This window comes from Nannospalax galili, unplaced genomic scaffold (genome assembly GCF_000622305.1).
Source record: "Nannospalax galili isolate Female #2095 unplaced genomic scaffold, S.galili_v1.0 scaffold217, whole genome shotgun sequence".
In the NCBI taxonomy this organism is placed as follows: domain Eukaryota; kingdom Metazoa; phylum Chordata; class Mammalia; order Rodentia; family Spalacidae; genus Nannospalax; species Nannospalax galili.
In genome coordinates this window covers 3,756,420-3,771,938 of record NW_008340643.1, presented here as the reverse complement: position 1 = coordinate 3,771,938, position 15,519 = coordinate 3,756,420, and the positions used below count along the sequence as shown (strand labels likewise).

Sequence of the window (15,519 nt, the reverse complement as noted above, 5' to 3'; positions counted from 1 at the left end):
AGTAGTCATTTATCAACCTCCTCGGTACATGACCTAACATCTTTTGTCAGCATTTGGTGAGTCCGTTGGGATAAATTAACAGACCCCTATTTTCCACCACCCAAAGGGTTAAGAATGCTGTCAGATAGTATGTAAGGCCTATAGTAGAATTTTTCCCATTTTGCTGTAACCTACCTAATCCACCAGTGTATTTGGAAATTGTCTTATTTGGTGACTTTGTTATGTTACTATAAAAAGTTCATGAAATTGCTGCCTCATTGGACTTGAAGAAACTGAATCAGTGTTCTGGGTCATAGTAACTCATATTTGGATTCGGAATAAGCCATCTCTTTTATTGCTTTGAGGTGAGAGCTGTTTGGTTGACACAGTGAAAATCAGTTCAACAGAACAAGGACTTTAACTAAAACATTTAGATAGTACCTGTAGACAGGTCTTAAAAGGCTAGTAGCTCTAAACAGTGGCATGCTGTGTCTGGAGTTTGAGTTCATTTCAACTTCCAGAACAGCACTGAAAGACCAGGTAAGTAGAAGTCGAGATGCCTTTTTGGTATGAGGCTGTCTTCACTTTTTGGTGTAGTTAGTTATTCCATTGGATACACAGGTGAGCGTACATCCCTAGCACTGCTCCTCATCAGGTCTGCTCAGTGGATCACATATCACTCTGTGGATGTCATGTTTGCCTCCCTGCAAAACTGCCAAGTGTGACTTGGGTGGTGTTCTATAAGGGCATGGGTTCCTCCTGAGATGAGAGTTTCTGTGAAAGTGTGGTAGGTATGGGGAGGGGAGACAAGAAAGGGAAGGGGTCCTGTAAGCATGTGACATGAAGCAGGCTCCCACAGAAGGTAACTGTGGCTCAGTCCAATAGGTGAGCTGTAGAAATGGTGTAGAGCACGCTTGGACAGGGATCTGGAGTGTTTGCACCGTGTCTGTCAATAAATAAGAGTGGCCCTTGGGAGATGCAAACTTGCAGGCACTTTTGCATCTCTTCACATATGCACAAGCAAGATGGATTCTTGCAGCATAGGGACTTCTGCCCACAAAGGGAACCAAGTAAGTGCCGCTGGAAACAAACAAACAAAAAAACAAAACAAAACAAAAAAATCACCACCACCAAAAAAAAGAACCTGTGGCACTGGAGGGCCCTCAAATCATAAATAGTTAGAAGGGACATATGTAGCTCTAGCAAAGTTTACTAAGCTGTGTCACCTTTGGCAAGTTGTCTTCTTCAAGCCTCATATAATCCTTATGGCTTGACACATTCTAAGTCTTTAACTTATATACATTTCAATATCCTAAGTTAGTAGTGGGTTCTTATTTATACTATGGCAGTATTTATTTATTTATTTATTTATTTAAACTTCTTCTAATTCTGCCCTCTGGCACAGAGACTACCTCTGATTCCTTTCACTCTTAGAAAGTTGAATATAGTGGTTACTGAACTCCCGGGGGTTCTTTTTCTTAGCGTACACTCTCTAATTCCTTTACCTCCACCCTGTGAATGAGAATGAATGGTTCTAAACCCAAAACCTTTGCCTGGCTTCTTTGGATACTTAGTTTTTCATCCAAGAGCCTCTGGAAATATGGCCTCCAGATAGGATATGGGTGCTATGGCTGCCTTCAGAGTTGATTTCAGAGGTGAGTATTCAGGTGTGTGTGTGTGTGTGTGTGTGTGTGTGTGTGTGTGTGTGTGTGTTGGGAATTAAGTCATCATCTCCAGCTTTGGTAAACTACTGTTAAAACTGTCATCTAGTGAGGGTAATAGAGGAAAAAAGTAAAAGCTCTTATTTTTAAGATACATGACAAGGGGAATACATCACTAATTGTTCCCTTTTGAGTCTCCAATCTCTGAACTTTAAAATGAATGAACTTTCTTCCTGCTGTGATGTGTGCCTTGGTTTCAGGTATTGAAATTTTACCCCTATTGTGAGGTATGAAGAGGGTGGAAACTGAATCTGTGGTGGGACCTTGGGAGCTGATTGGGATTAGAAGAGGTTATCATGATTGAATCCTCAAGGCCTTTTTTTTTGGTCTTTTTGAGACAGGGTCTCCCTATAGCCCCAGCTGACCTGGAACTCACTATGTAGGCCACGCTGGCCTAGAACTCACAGAGATCCACCTGCCTCTGCCTCCCAAGTGCTGTGACTAAAGGTGTGTGCCACCACGCCAGCTCAAGGCCTTTTAGAAGATGGAGAGATTAGAAGACACACATACAAACAAATACACTTGCTGTGTCTCTGTCTACATGAGTTCCTGCACTGCTTCAGGTCTCTGCAGCAAGAAGGCCACTACCACATGTGGGTCAGTCTTGACCTTGCATTCCAGAAATGTGGGCAAAATGAACTTCTTTTTGTTATGGCTTAACCATTCTGTGGTATTGTATTATTGGCAAGAGAAAAAGGATTAATAAATTTCTCTTATGGGAAACATTGATATCATGCCCAGAACAAGTATTACTTAGAATCGTGAATTCAGGATGCCGTAGAACTTAAAAGACTTTAAGGGAAGTGGTTCTCAAACTTTCACATGCATCAAAGTAATGGGGAAAGCCTGTTAAAGCTGAATGCTGGCCTCATTCCTAGATATTCTGATTCGGCAAGTTTGAGGTTTAGCTGAGAATGCCTTGGCCCCATGTGATGATGGTACAGGAGACCCATTTGTCTATTATATTTCCTGCTTTACTTTGTGTACTGTGAGTTTTCAGATAACTTTACTTAAGAGAGGGCAAAGCCCATCTTTCTCTGTCTCTGTCTCTGTCTCTCTTGTGTGCGCGCGTGTGCGCGCACACACACACACATGTGTGTGTGTATTTTAACAGTTGCATGAATGGTGAGTCACAAGCCTTTTTTAATTTTTAAAATATTTTCTTTATTATTTTATGTGTATGAATGTTTTCCCTGCATGTTAAGTGCACCCATGTCATGCAATGCCCATGGAGGCCAGAAGAAGGCATTGAATCCCCTGGAACTGGAATTACAGTTGGTTGTTAGCTGACATGTGAGTGCTGGGAACTGAACCTGGGTCCTCTGTAAGAGCAACCAGTGCTCTTAACTGGTGGGCCACGTCTCCATCCGTGACAAGCCTTTTAAAAATAAAAAAAAGTTGCAAAATTTAAGATACTTGCTATATGGTCACATGGGTCAAGTCTGGCAAGGCTGTCTGACTGCAAATATGAGACCATTCCCACATGACATTTAAGCTACCAGCTGGCCTAGAATGACATAACTCATGATTCTTTCTCTCTCTCTCTCTCCTCTCTCTCTCTCTCTCTCTCTCTCTCTCTCTCTCTCTCTCAAACACATACCTTTTTGTTGGAATTGCATGCCACAAAGATAAAATATATTTCATAGAGCCAAAAAAAATGGTCCCAAGATAAAGGTGAAGATAATATGGGAGTTTTTATATACTGCATACATGTTATTGTTTGTAACTTGTATTTTCACAATAAACTTAATGTGTAATAAAGGTTTCCAGAAACCATGTGTTGGTAGGAAGGATATTTGGATTGAAAAAAGTTAGTAAGTATAGAACGAGCTAACCCGCCCCTGGTAACCTTAACATGGATGAACTGGATGGCCTATAAGCTTAAATATGCCAAAAAGAGTACCAAAAAGTGTACAGTGAATTTTGTAAAACATTTTTTGTCTGTGTGGTTTGTATGTATGTATGTAAGAATGCATGTATGTATGTATTCATCTGGGTATGTGCAATTGTGTGTGGAGGCCAGAGGTTGATATCAGGTACTTCTGTGATTGCTCTCTACGTTGTTTTTTTTAGGACAGGGTCTTTTTACTGAACTTGGAGCTCTCCGATTTGAAAAGAGTAGCTGGCTATTGATCTCTAGGGGGCCATCTTGTCTCCACATCCCTAACACTGTGATTACAAGAGTATGCCCAGCTTTTCATGTAGGTGTTGAGGATATGAACTCAGGTTCCCAAGCTTGCAGAGAAAGTACTTTACTGTCTGAGCCATCTCCCCAATCCCAAATGTAAAACATTTTAAGTGTCCACTATACATGGATATTTGGTATTTTTTAAAATGTGCAGTTATTTTAGAGATGAGAATATGGAGTTTGGATTTCATGCTGAAAGGCCAATTCAGGGCAGGTAGAGTGTTCTGGCTGAACAGCACCACAGCTTGGATGTGAGATTGAGAAGGATGCTTGTAGAGTGTTAGTTCTAGATTTTATTAGAGAGATGAGGGTGAACAGAAGACATTAGCAACAGCAGTTCACAGGTATGACAAGTACTGAGGGTTCAGGGCAATTTGGAGAGTTTCATTAGGTTTGATAGGGTGAGGAGTGAGGCATTCTGAAGAAGCTCAGCCATGCTAACTGGAACATGAGGAACTTCTAGTGTATCGGGGAACTATGTATCTGGGTAGTGGGGGCAAGTAGTACATGTAACTAGATGTGAGAGCCATGTGGGTTTGGTCTGGCTAAAGGATAGGGGAAACAGGACAGCACCAGGCAGTAGACAAGGTACTAAACCCTCAGAAGGGTCAAGTTCACTCAGACTTCATAGTCAGAGCCACCTGTGGTTACTCATTTGATTCTTAGGGATGTAAACTCATGGCCTTACCAGGAAGTGTGTTAAACCCAAGTTGTGTGAAGGGAGAACAACGGTTGTTCCTTCCCTGCATGTGTTCAACACAACATTGTTTGTTCCAAGGACTAAGATAGAAGCTGAGATACAGAAGCCAAGAAACAGTTCTTCCTCTGGAGGAGTTGATAGATTACCAGGGGCAGGGCAACTCATAAACATAACATTTTAAGCAGAATGAGCATATAATTCCATCAGATCCACCCACCAATATTTGTTCAGGTTGCATCACAAGGCAAGTTTCTAGGAATCCTTATTGTTACGGTCTGAATATAGGTGTCTTCCCAAATTTTTATGTTGAAACTTAATCTCCAATTGTAAGACCTTTCAGAAGTATGGACTCTGGGAAGTGATTAGACTATGAATGCTCTGCCTTGGTGAATAGGATTAATGCCTTAGGGAGTCTGTTTGCCTCTCTGTCTCTGCCATGTGAGGTGCAGTAAGCAGGTATCATCTATGAAGTAGAGTCTATGCTGGACACTGAATCTTTTGCTTCTTTTTCTTGGACTTCCTTGCTTCCAGAATTTTAAGCAAGGAATTTCTCTTTTTTATAGAGTATCCTCTTTAAAGTACTTTCTTATAGAAGCCTGACTGGACTAAGATACCAATTTAAGATCCATATCTTACACAGTTTAAACACACACACACTAAATTTTTTATTTAGCATACTTAATATTGTACAGGAATAAAAACTCTTAACAGTACACAACCATTACTCAAAGGACAGTGGTTTTCTTGGATTGACAGTTACATTTTCTAAAAGAGGTTTTACAAGCACAAATAATGTAAACATGATTTCAGTTAACACACTCCATCACTTCTTCACTGGCAAAACATGTTAGGTTGGCATGTTGCGCTAGCAATAAACACATTATTTTTATGTAAAACTGGAGTTTTGATGGTAAGAGCTTAAAAAATTTGACAGCATCTTAATTCTGAAATGTGACATTCTGAATTCAACTTAAATGCTTGTTGATGGACGTCTGTTGGAATGTGATTTGACTTCGGAGTAAAATAAAACATGCTGTTCAAAAAAACTCTGTTGTTTTTAAATTAATAAGATGATGAATGTACTTTATCACTTTGAATATTTGGCTTAAGTAATGTCTGTTGCACTAATTTTGTTTTTATCTTACATTGGGCCACACAATATAGTGGGAAGGGAGCCCTGGATTCGTGACCAGATTCTGTAGCTCAATATCAAAATCATCCAGACAAAGTAGACTCTTCTCTGGTGCTCATTTGCCACATTTATTTAAAAGGAAGTATGGAATTTTGGAGGAAAAGTCCAAGGCTTAGCTTAATGATCTCCCAAATTCCTTTCTAGCAAAATTCAATTATGTTGAGTGAAGGCCACTTAAGTTTAAAATGGGAATTGTGCAAAATGAACCGTACTGGTATTTCACTTTTGAACCAAACATTATAGCATCTCCCAAAGAACAACACCCTTCATGAATCTGTTTGTACCTCTAACATTAGATCTTTTTTGTTTTTTAAATGTGTATCTTTTAGTTTTTGAGAAGTTCTTACATGAGTATTGAATTTACATGATTTCCAAGCCCTTCCAGTTCCCCTCCAAATCTTCCCATGTTCTCTCAACTCACTCACAATTTCTTGTCCTCTTCTTTATTCTTGTTACATATACATATATTTATAAAAAGACATTTCTGTATACAATGCATTGAGTCTATGTACATGTGTGTGTTTGGGGCTGCCCACTTGGACATTGTCAATTTTTGTTGGAACACTTTTAGAGTCTAAAGTTAAGAAAATGTAATCCCAGCCCCTACCTGCACTTTATAATTTGGCAATTTAAGCTATATTTCAATTCTATTTTTGGCAGTAGAATTATTTTTATTAACATTTTATGCAATTAAAGAATTACTTCTGATTGGAGACCTTATAAGTACTGATGGCACACAGAATAGGAAAGGACCGAGTTTTACCCTTCCTAGGACTTTATTTTTTCTCCTGTGAAATACAACTTCAACAGTCTGAAATATAACTTTTTTCAGACACTCTTTAAAGACTCACCCAAAACAGATTGCCAGAGGGGTCATGTTGGAAACTACGGAAAATAAATTCTAGATGAAAGCAAAACAAAACTGAAGCCTCCAAATTGCCAAGAAAGAACAGTTATGTTAGCCATTTAGTCTTTTAGGAGTCAGATGCAGGCGAGGTAGTTTTAGTCATCATTTCTGTGCTGGGTGTTTCTTATAAAAATAACTTCATGAGGATGGGCCATAGAAACTACAACTCTACTGAGTTTTGCTACTTTATTATCCATTACCTTGTTATGGCATTGAAGCTGCAGCAACCAGTAATTAGATCACAGCGTGGCATTCAAAGACAGAAAAATCAAGGTAGTTACAACTTCTCCCAGCTGCAAAGATATGGATTCCAGAAGAACAGGAAAGGGATCTTATTTGGGGTCAGAGACGATGTGCGAGCAAATGCCCAAATGTGAAACAAGGTAGCTTGGGAGGCTTGCTGGTCTGCACCCGGAAGGGGCCCAGAGTGGTCCCAGGATCCCACAGCCCAGAGTGCAGGTGAGGAGGGAGTTACTCAGGGAGCCCAGGATTCGCTCAGGTGTGGCCAGTGCCAGTCTTCTCTGAGCACAACAGCCGCCAGGGTGTCAGAGCTCAAAAATCGCTGCTTAATCCCCGCTTGTGCGGGACTAATTAGGGTCTCTTCAAAGTCGAAAGTTAAGCCTAGGGCTTCTTTTCCAGGCACAGGGGCATCAGGAGGTCGCCAGTGTTTCAGCACAGACAGCAACCCCTTCCAGAACAACAGGAGGCCAAGCGTCCTCAGGGACTCCCGCCTTTAATGAACTTTGGCTCCCTAACAAATCAACTCCCCAAAGGGTTCCAGTGACCGAACCCCCGGGGACTGACGGCCAGTCGGGTCACCAGAGTCAGGGACCTGGCCCGGGATGCTTCCTCCCAGGCTCTGATGACAAGTTGCAGCCAGCAGCCGGGGTTGGGGGCGGGGCGCGCCAGGCCGGCCTAGGCGAGCACTATTCCTGTCCCTGTGAGCTACCGGCGTGTAATGTGCAGCCTCCAATCCTGCTACCAACCCGCTCCCCCCAATCCTCTAGGCTTTGATTTGATCCACTGCGCGGAACAAACTCACCCCCTGCCCCCTAGCCAGTTGTCCTGGGACTGCGCGGGTGCCCGCAGAACTTGTCCTCCTGCTCCAAGCCCAGGAGGTCAGAGCCCTCAGCCCACGCTCCCTGGACACCCACAGCAGGGGCCACATCGACGCATCTGGCGCGTTGGAGATCCAGCACCCGCGCTGGTGCCCTGGCAGCTCGACCTCTCCAGGTGATGGTGCGCGGCCACCGCCGCCCCTGGCACGCGAGTGTGGGCTCCCCAAATTGTGTGGGGGAGGAGACGCTGGGGAACGCGTTGTCATTCTCCGCAGAAGAAACCAATCCCAGCAATCTCTGGACGTCTCGGAAATCCTCATCCTTCGCTACTAGGGCTTTTTGGAAACCTTCTTTACATAGGTTTTCCCCTGAGAGGGGCACGGGCAGACCTGCGGGCCTGGAGGAAGGAGCCCTGAATTTTAAGCTGAGCAGACAAAAATGGGCCTTTGCTAGGGGGCTCTGCAGCTCCAGCGGGCAATTTGGGGGTTTTGTGCCCCGGGATGCCTCCAGCTGCGCTTGGCTGGCACCACTCCCCTCCTGGTAGCTTCCCGCCACCTCGGGCATCATGAGTTACTTCTTATCTTACTGCAAAGCTCATGGGGGCTCACTGCTCACCGGCTATCAGGCCCTACGTGCTGAGGGCTTCTTGTGCGATGTGACACTAGAGGTCGAGGGCAGCGAGTTCCCGGTGCACAGGTCGCTTTTGGCCTGTTCCAGCGACTACTTCAAAGCCTTGTTCAAGAGCCACACTCGGGAATCCCGCGCGCCTGTCATTCATCTGCACGTGCCGTCGGCGGCAGGCCTGCAGCGCCTGTTGGACTTCATCTACACTGCCTGGCTGCCCCTCTCCATGGACACTGTGGAGGACACTCTGGAGGCCGCAAGTTATCTGCAAGTCACAGAGGCCTTGGGACTGTGTGGCCACTACCTGGAGCGTCAGCTGTCCCCAGAGAATTGCTGCTTCATTGCCAATCTGGCTGCTCGCTTTGGCCTGGCCCACACCCTGGACGTGGCAGAACGCTGCATCGTGCGCCACCTGCGGGGGCTCCTTGTGATGGGCATGGGCCCTGCGGGGCTGCTGGAACTCAATCCTATGTCCCTGAAGGCTGTGCTGGGCGCCCCCAACGTAGCACGGGTATCTGAGGCACAACTGCTGGGCCTGGCATTGGCCTGGCTGCGGCAGGAACCGGCCGCTCAGCGCCTGGCACATAGCTCAACGGTGCTTGGCTGTATCCGCTTTGGCTTAGTGCCTGCAGATGTGCTGCGGCGCATGTACTCAGGCTCAGGCCTCACCCTACCCACTCGGGTCAAGGGCCTCATCATTCAGGCCCTCAACTATCACACAGCACCCTCCCGCCAGCCGCTCATGCAGGGCGAACAGACCAGTATCCGGAGCCCCCAGATCCGTATCTTGTTGGTTGGGGGATGCAGGGCTCGGGAGACGGTTACTGAGGAAGTCGTGGACCCACGGGGGATAGTAAGGAACCGGCACCCTGCACCTGAACCTGAGGAGGAGGGGGAAGATGAAGAGGAGGAAGAAGAGATGGAAGAAGAGAAAGAGTGGGAGCTCACCCAGGACGTGGTGTCCTTTGACGTGTACAACCACAGCTGGCACAGCTTGACAAAGCTGCCTGCACCCCTACTGGGTCACAGCATGTGTACCACAGGCAACTTCCTGTTTGTCCTGGGAGGGGAGAGCCTTTCTGGCAGCCCCTCTAGCTCCCTGGCTGATGGTCCAAGGTCAGTCACCGCCCAAGTGCACCGTTATGACCCACGCTTCCACACCTGGACAGAGGTGCCCGCCATGCAAGAAGCTCGGGCCTACTTCTGGTGTGGTGTCGTGGGCGAAAGTCTCCTGGCTGTTGGGGGCTTGGGCGCCTGCGGCGAGGCACTGGCCTCTGTAGAGATGTACGACTTGCGTAGGGACCGCTGGACAGCAGCTGGGATGCTGCCACGCGCACTGCACGGTCACGCGGGTGCCGTCGGGGAGCGCGGTGTTGTGTACATCTCGGGGGGCAAGGGCGGGAGAGCCGAGGGAGGCTCAAGTAGCCTCAGGGATTTGTACTCCCTTGGCCCAGGAGAGAGGGTCTGGAACAAGAGGGCGCCCATGGGCACAGCCCGCTATGGGCACCACCTTGCAGTGTTGCAAGGCGCAGTGTTTGCCTTTCTAGGAAGATATGAGCCTTTCTCCGAGATCGAGCGCTACAACCCTGGCACAGACCAGTGGACGCGTTTGCGGGCACTACCTTATGACCGATTCTGCTACGGACTTGCAGTGGTAGAAGAGACAGTGCTGCTACTGGGCGGTCTTAAGTGGCGGCAATCACGCCAGGTGCCTACCCGGAATGTAGTGGGCTATGACCTCGACCTGGACCGTTGGGAAGACCTTGGCTGTGCACTGCCTTGGGCCTGGAGTGGCCTTCAGTGTGCTGTGCTGCAGTTGCCTGAAGGTCAGGAAGAAGAGAGGGAGGGAGAGCCTGGGGAGGCGCTAGATTTAGTGCTGGGTTGAATAGATGTTTCCAGGGAATCCAGGAGAAATTTTTTCTTGATCTTGCTTGTAGAGCAATTTTTTCCTAAGAATTGGGACTCGGATAGAACGGATAGGACAGTTCTGAGGGTTAAGGAGGCAAACAAGATCCCTCACAGAAGAAAAACCTTTCTCTTTGAACTACAGGATAGCCAAAAGAGGAAAGGTCAAATGGAAAGATATGAATCAGCTTTACTTAACTGATAATTTTTCAGAAAGACTCACACTGGGTTAGAGAAGGGTGTTTAAAAAGGGACCTTATTTCCCCTCTTTAAGTATTTCCCTTAGGTGCCAGTGACTACTTTCATGTCTTGCCCCCCTCAAGAAAGTTGTTAGCTATAAAGGCTATAATAGTCCCAGAACATGATAGTATTTGAATCAATCGTGGAGTGAAGCACCTGGGTTAAACTGCATGAAATTGTAAGGAGAAGATTTTATGATCCAAAGCCACAGAGTTCTGCTCTGATACTTCCATAATAAGGGACTGCGGGGAAAAGGTCTCTAAGAAAGCATTTCTTTGAGAAACTATCTTTGGTTAATTTTTTTCTGTTCCCCGTCCCCACCTGCTTTCACACTGGCTGTAGGCAGCTCATTTGGTTGAGTAATATTTCAGCAACCCTTAACCACAATAGGCTATATTTGTAAAAAATAATTAACTACTTTTGGTGGTCTTCCCCCACCCCCAGGCTCCCTTCCCCAAAAGAATCACAAAAAAGGGAAACAGGAGTAGGTGAAATGTTCAAGGTTGTTTCAGGTAAGTGGGAAACCATTTTGACTTTTCAAGGTCTCAGAAAAGCTATTTGTAAGCTCCTAGCAGGTGTTACTTCTGGCTTGTGCCATCAGTGAGGTGACAAAGTGAGAACTTGTAACTGGGGTTGTGTTAGTGAGGGTGACTGTGTGATTAGGTCATAGAGAAATGTGGTAAGCACTTTGCATGAATAAAGTTGGTGATTTATAAGGATTCATTAAGAGCTGAATTTATTTGACTTCAGTTTACAGTGTTGCCTCTCTCCTAGATTTGAAACTAATGCAATAAAATGTACAGATATATAGTGTTCTTAAGGTCTCTTTCATGCTAGGCTAGCCACGAGTCTTGTAAAATTCATTAGTTTTAATTTTTACCATGTAAAACAACAGCTGACTTTACAAAAGTAGAAGCTGTTTGGTACCAACAGAGCTAACCTTCCCATCAACTGCTTGTTTTGCACAGGCTACAACCTGTCCACTGTATACATGACATGTCCATCATGTACAAATATATTTAAATGATCATACACATTTGGTCTAGTAAACATCAACGTCTAAACACCTGTAACAAGCACACTTCATATTAGGACAAGAGGGTTTTTTGTGTTTTTTTTTTTGTTTCTCCCTCTCTCTCTCTCTCTCTCATATACAAAAATCTCACAAATTTAATGTGTGTCAATATCCATGCAGTAAATAAATGTTTTTTACAAATAGGGTTTTTTAAATGATAAAAATATTACACTGGACCCAAAATTCCATACAAACATTAGTACATGATTTGTCATCCATTTTGACTAAATATAGGATTACTGAAAATGTGCTGTAGAAAGGCCACTCTCCTGTACAGTTGTGCAAAGTCTGCAAAACGATAGTGATTCAATGGTGGTTTCAAATGCAAAGAAAAAGATCCCCGCTGTGGAGTTTTCACTTTCTCCTCTACAGCAAAAATATTCACTGGCATATATATGAACTCTTAAGATGTAAGTACATTCACTGAGCTGTACAGGCAACAGTATAAAGCTGATTAGAAGTAGATTTTAGGATATAGAATAATAAAGGAGGGTCCTTTCCTCCTGAAAAAACAGCAAATTGTGACTTGTACGTTACGCAGCCAGACACTAAAAAGCAGCACAGTCATTTTCATGCTGTGATCACTTTCAAAAACTAGATGCTTATAAATGGAAATATATGAGGAGGACTTTTTTCATAGACTTCATCCACTCTATAAGCAATTCACAATGCTAGAAAAACCTCTAAATTTTTTCTCTCATGTAATTCAGTGTGACATCTCTCTGAATGACCACCATCCTCTTGCTCCTTATTAGAGAAGTCCATTAAAATGTTTTCCACATTGTTTTCTCTATTGCAACATCTATCTGCCACAACTAAATGTATTTTACTTCCCTGCCTGATGTATAATTACCGAAGCTTAGCTAACAGACCAGGGGAAAATTGGAAACTACCTGGAAAATTCACTCATTTCAGTTTATACCTTGTCTTTTAAGAGTTAAGAGTTCAAAAACACGAGTTTGGGCTGAACCTATGTATATATAGCTGTTAGCTGCCTTTCTGGGTGAGTTAAGTCTGTTTAAAAAAATCCATTCTTAAATTCTTCTGTACACAATCAGCATTTCATCACTACAAAAATAAAGGAAGTTTTAAACCAAGAAAATAAAGCAGCTCTATCTTCAATTTTGGTCTTAGTTACAAAAACATCTTACAAAGCTTTGCCCTGATACACCATTAAGTGTTCTCATAGATTTGGAATCGTATTTCCATTAACCAGCTATCACAAGTTAATAGACTATTAAGACGAATATTAGATACCTGAACTTTTCTTATGTCGATGCTCTTCTATTTTGCTTAACTCTTTATACGCACCTACATTTCACAAAAATAAAACTACAGCATTAAACTTTGTGCAATGTTTAAGAAAATTCTTAGAACACTTTAATAAATATAAAAAAGGTTTAAATTCTTTCCCACCCATAAGGATGTCTGCACCTGAAAAAATGTGATTTACTTTTGAATTCTCGTTTATATAAAATTAACTTAAAGGGAGAAAAGATGATCTTAGAAAACTGCCTTTTTGTGGTTTTACTACTTGAAGACCACCTGTATTCAGAATTGTTTGCAAAAGTTAATTTAAGTCAGTAAAGATAGTTGATTTTGCACATGGTAAACATAAGCTGAGCACTGACTGCATATAAAATATACAAATGCTCATTAAAGACAGTGGTACTGTGACCATATATGGTTTGTTTCATAGTTTGGTAACATTAAAGTATAGCTTGTCAAGTGTCCCACACATGGATAAAAAAAAACTACCTTATGTACTTGTTCAGAGTACCAGCAGGTACTATGATTGCTTGAAGGCAGAATGCACTTACACATGCGTCTCAATGTATGAATGAGTATGTGTTAGGGAGGAAGTGATTACATCTACTTCAGAAGAAATACTTAGTGGGTCATTTGAGGTGGTGTTTTGACAGATATCCAAGAAAAGGTCGAGGTACATCTGCTTCCATTGTTGGAATTCTTTAGATGTCAAGTCTGGATTGTCTAGGACTTTATCAATAATGGCTACTTCTCCTTCTCTGGCCTGAAAAACAAAAGGATTCAATAGTTAAGGTTAAGATGAACCTTTATTGAAGTTTAAAACACATTAATAGGAAAACAAATTCAGAAGCCTTCAAGAAGTAGATTTGATATGTTCACATTCAGTTATTTAGACCAAAATCCTAGTGCATTTTTTCTGGCCTTGAGGTATGCCATATATTGCTCATTGTGTATGATTTAATTTTTTTCTCTTGGCCCTTCCTAGTGGCCATCTCTATGTATGGAAACCTTCCTCATGCTTTATGGAAACCATCCTCTACGTTTAAAATCTAACTCAAAAGTCTCTCATTTCGTCAAACCTTCCCTAAATACTTGAGGTTTTTCCTCTCTCGATGCACTCATAACATTCCATCTCTGCCTCTGAGTGGACTTATCACAACCCAGCTCTTGAGCTACTTTGTTATTTGTCCTGTTTCTCCTTCTATATGGTAAACTCCTCATGCCTCCGTGAGAATAGACAGGGCCGCTATGTTTCCACAAATATAGAATTCTTGGTGTGTGAATGCTAAGACTCCCTTCCCATAGCACTGGAGCTCTACAATGGACAATGGCTGTACTTTCTGTATTGTAGGCTGGGACTCAGCTGATGACTAAGCTTTATTTTGGTATAACTCTCAAGGGTACAAGTATAAAGTGTGGAAGAAAAGAATCCCTGAAGTGGAAGATAAGCAGAAGAAAGGGTTAATACAGTTTGAGAAACCCAGTCCTTTCTTTTATAGATCCAAGAAAGAGCTATGGAAGTCCTGGAAATATTCTGCCAGAAGTTAAAAGGCACAACTTTAATAAGATGTGGTGTGGTGGTTGGTAATGGAATAAAGGACATATGGATCAGAAAAAAAAAAGGCACAACTTTCTGTCTGAGTTGGAAGATTTCACAACCCATTACTCTTCCAGGCCCCCAAATACAGTATTCTATAGTTCTTTAATTTTTTCTTTAACCAGTGAAGGTGCATTTGTTTATAGTGACTTTTCCCATTATCTTTCTTTGACCATTATAGAGTAACAACTGACCAAGCTGAGCATTGACAATGGCTCATATTCATTTTCACAGGGAGAAAATATTGTGGGGGAATTTATAGAGCATAAAGAGAAGGAGAGGGAGAAACATGGAAAGAGAGGGCGAGACAGGTGAAGAGGGAGAGGAAGGGGGAGGGGGGAGGCCTGACCTGCTTCAAAATGCCTTCCTTCCTAACCAGTTTGGAACTGAATTCGGGAAGGTAGGAGGATGAGGACACCTTTGGAATAAGATTAGTCACTGGAATTACTCTACTGACTATTATGTCACTTCCTAGAATTGTGGCCCTAGCTACCCAAATCCATTGATTGTTCTGAGTCTTTGCAACAGCAACTGCATGAATACCATAAAGATAATTGACTCTGAAAACTTGGATGTTATTGCCTGATTTTTTTTCAAAACATTGATTTTTTTTCGATTTCATTTACTTCTCTGGGACATATCTATATTTCAGAATTATAGTCTTTGTAGCATGCTGCAGATTTAAACACTTCCTAAAGAAGCCTGTTGACCTTTGTGTTTTGAAATTACTGCACTATGCATTCTGTTATGATATTTTTCTGTTCTCATTTTTTTAAGGGTTTGGGGCCTGCTCAGGTGGTTTATAAGGCAGCTCCTTTCCCCCTCTCCTCATACAGTGAAGTGTTTCCTGTCAAGCTCCTTCTTCAACTTCTGCCTCTCTGTTCCCCTGTCCTTACCACCTGCTTCCCAATCTAGGGGTGACAAAAGAATGAAAAGCATGCTAATCACTTATGGAAGAGTATAATGGGAAAGGAGCATTAGACTCGGGAACTGATAATGTAGAGGGAACAGTTATGCAATTTCAACATGGAACATGAATCACTGTGACTTCACTCCATGTATGT

General features: G+C 43.1%; 1 protein-coding gene across 1 annotated transcript; it reads left to right on the top strand.

Moving 5' to 3' along the window:
• The first annotated feature begins 5,240 nt into the window (after positions 1-5,240).
• Positions 5,241-13,617, top strand: Klhl34 (kelch like family member 34). Its single transcript, XM_008835728.3, has one exon. The coding sequence runs from the start codon at positions 8,311-8,313 to the stop codon at positions 10,252-10,254; it is 1,944 nt and encodes a 647-aa protein (XP_008833950.1). The 5' UTR covers positions 5,241-8,310; the 3' UTR covers positions 10,255-13,617.
• Positions 13,618-15,519: the final 1,902 nt, after the last annotated feature.

What these genes read in the sequence shown, in the direction of transcription:
- Klhl34 (XM_008835728.3), top strand. Translation starts at nt 8,311, where the DNA reads ATGAGTTACTTCTTATCTTACTGCAAAGCTCATGGGGGCTCACTGCTC.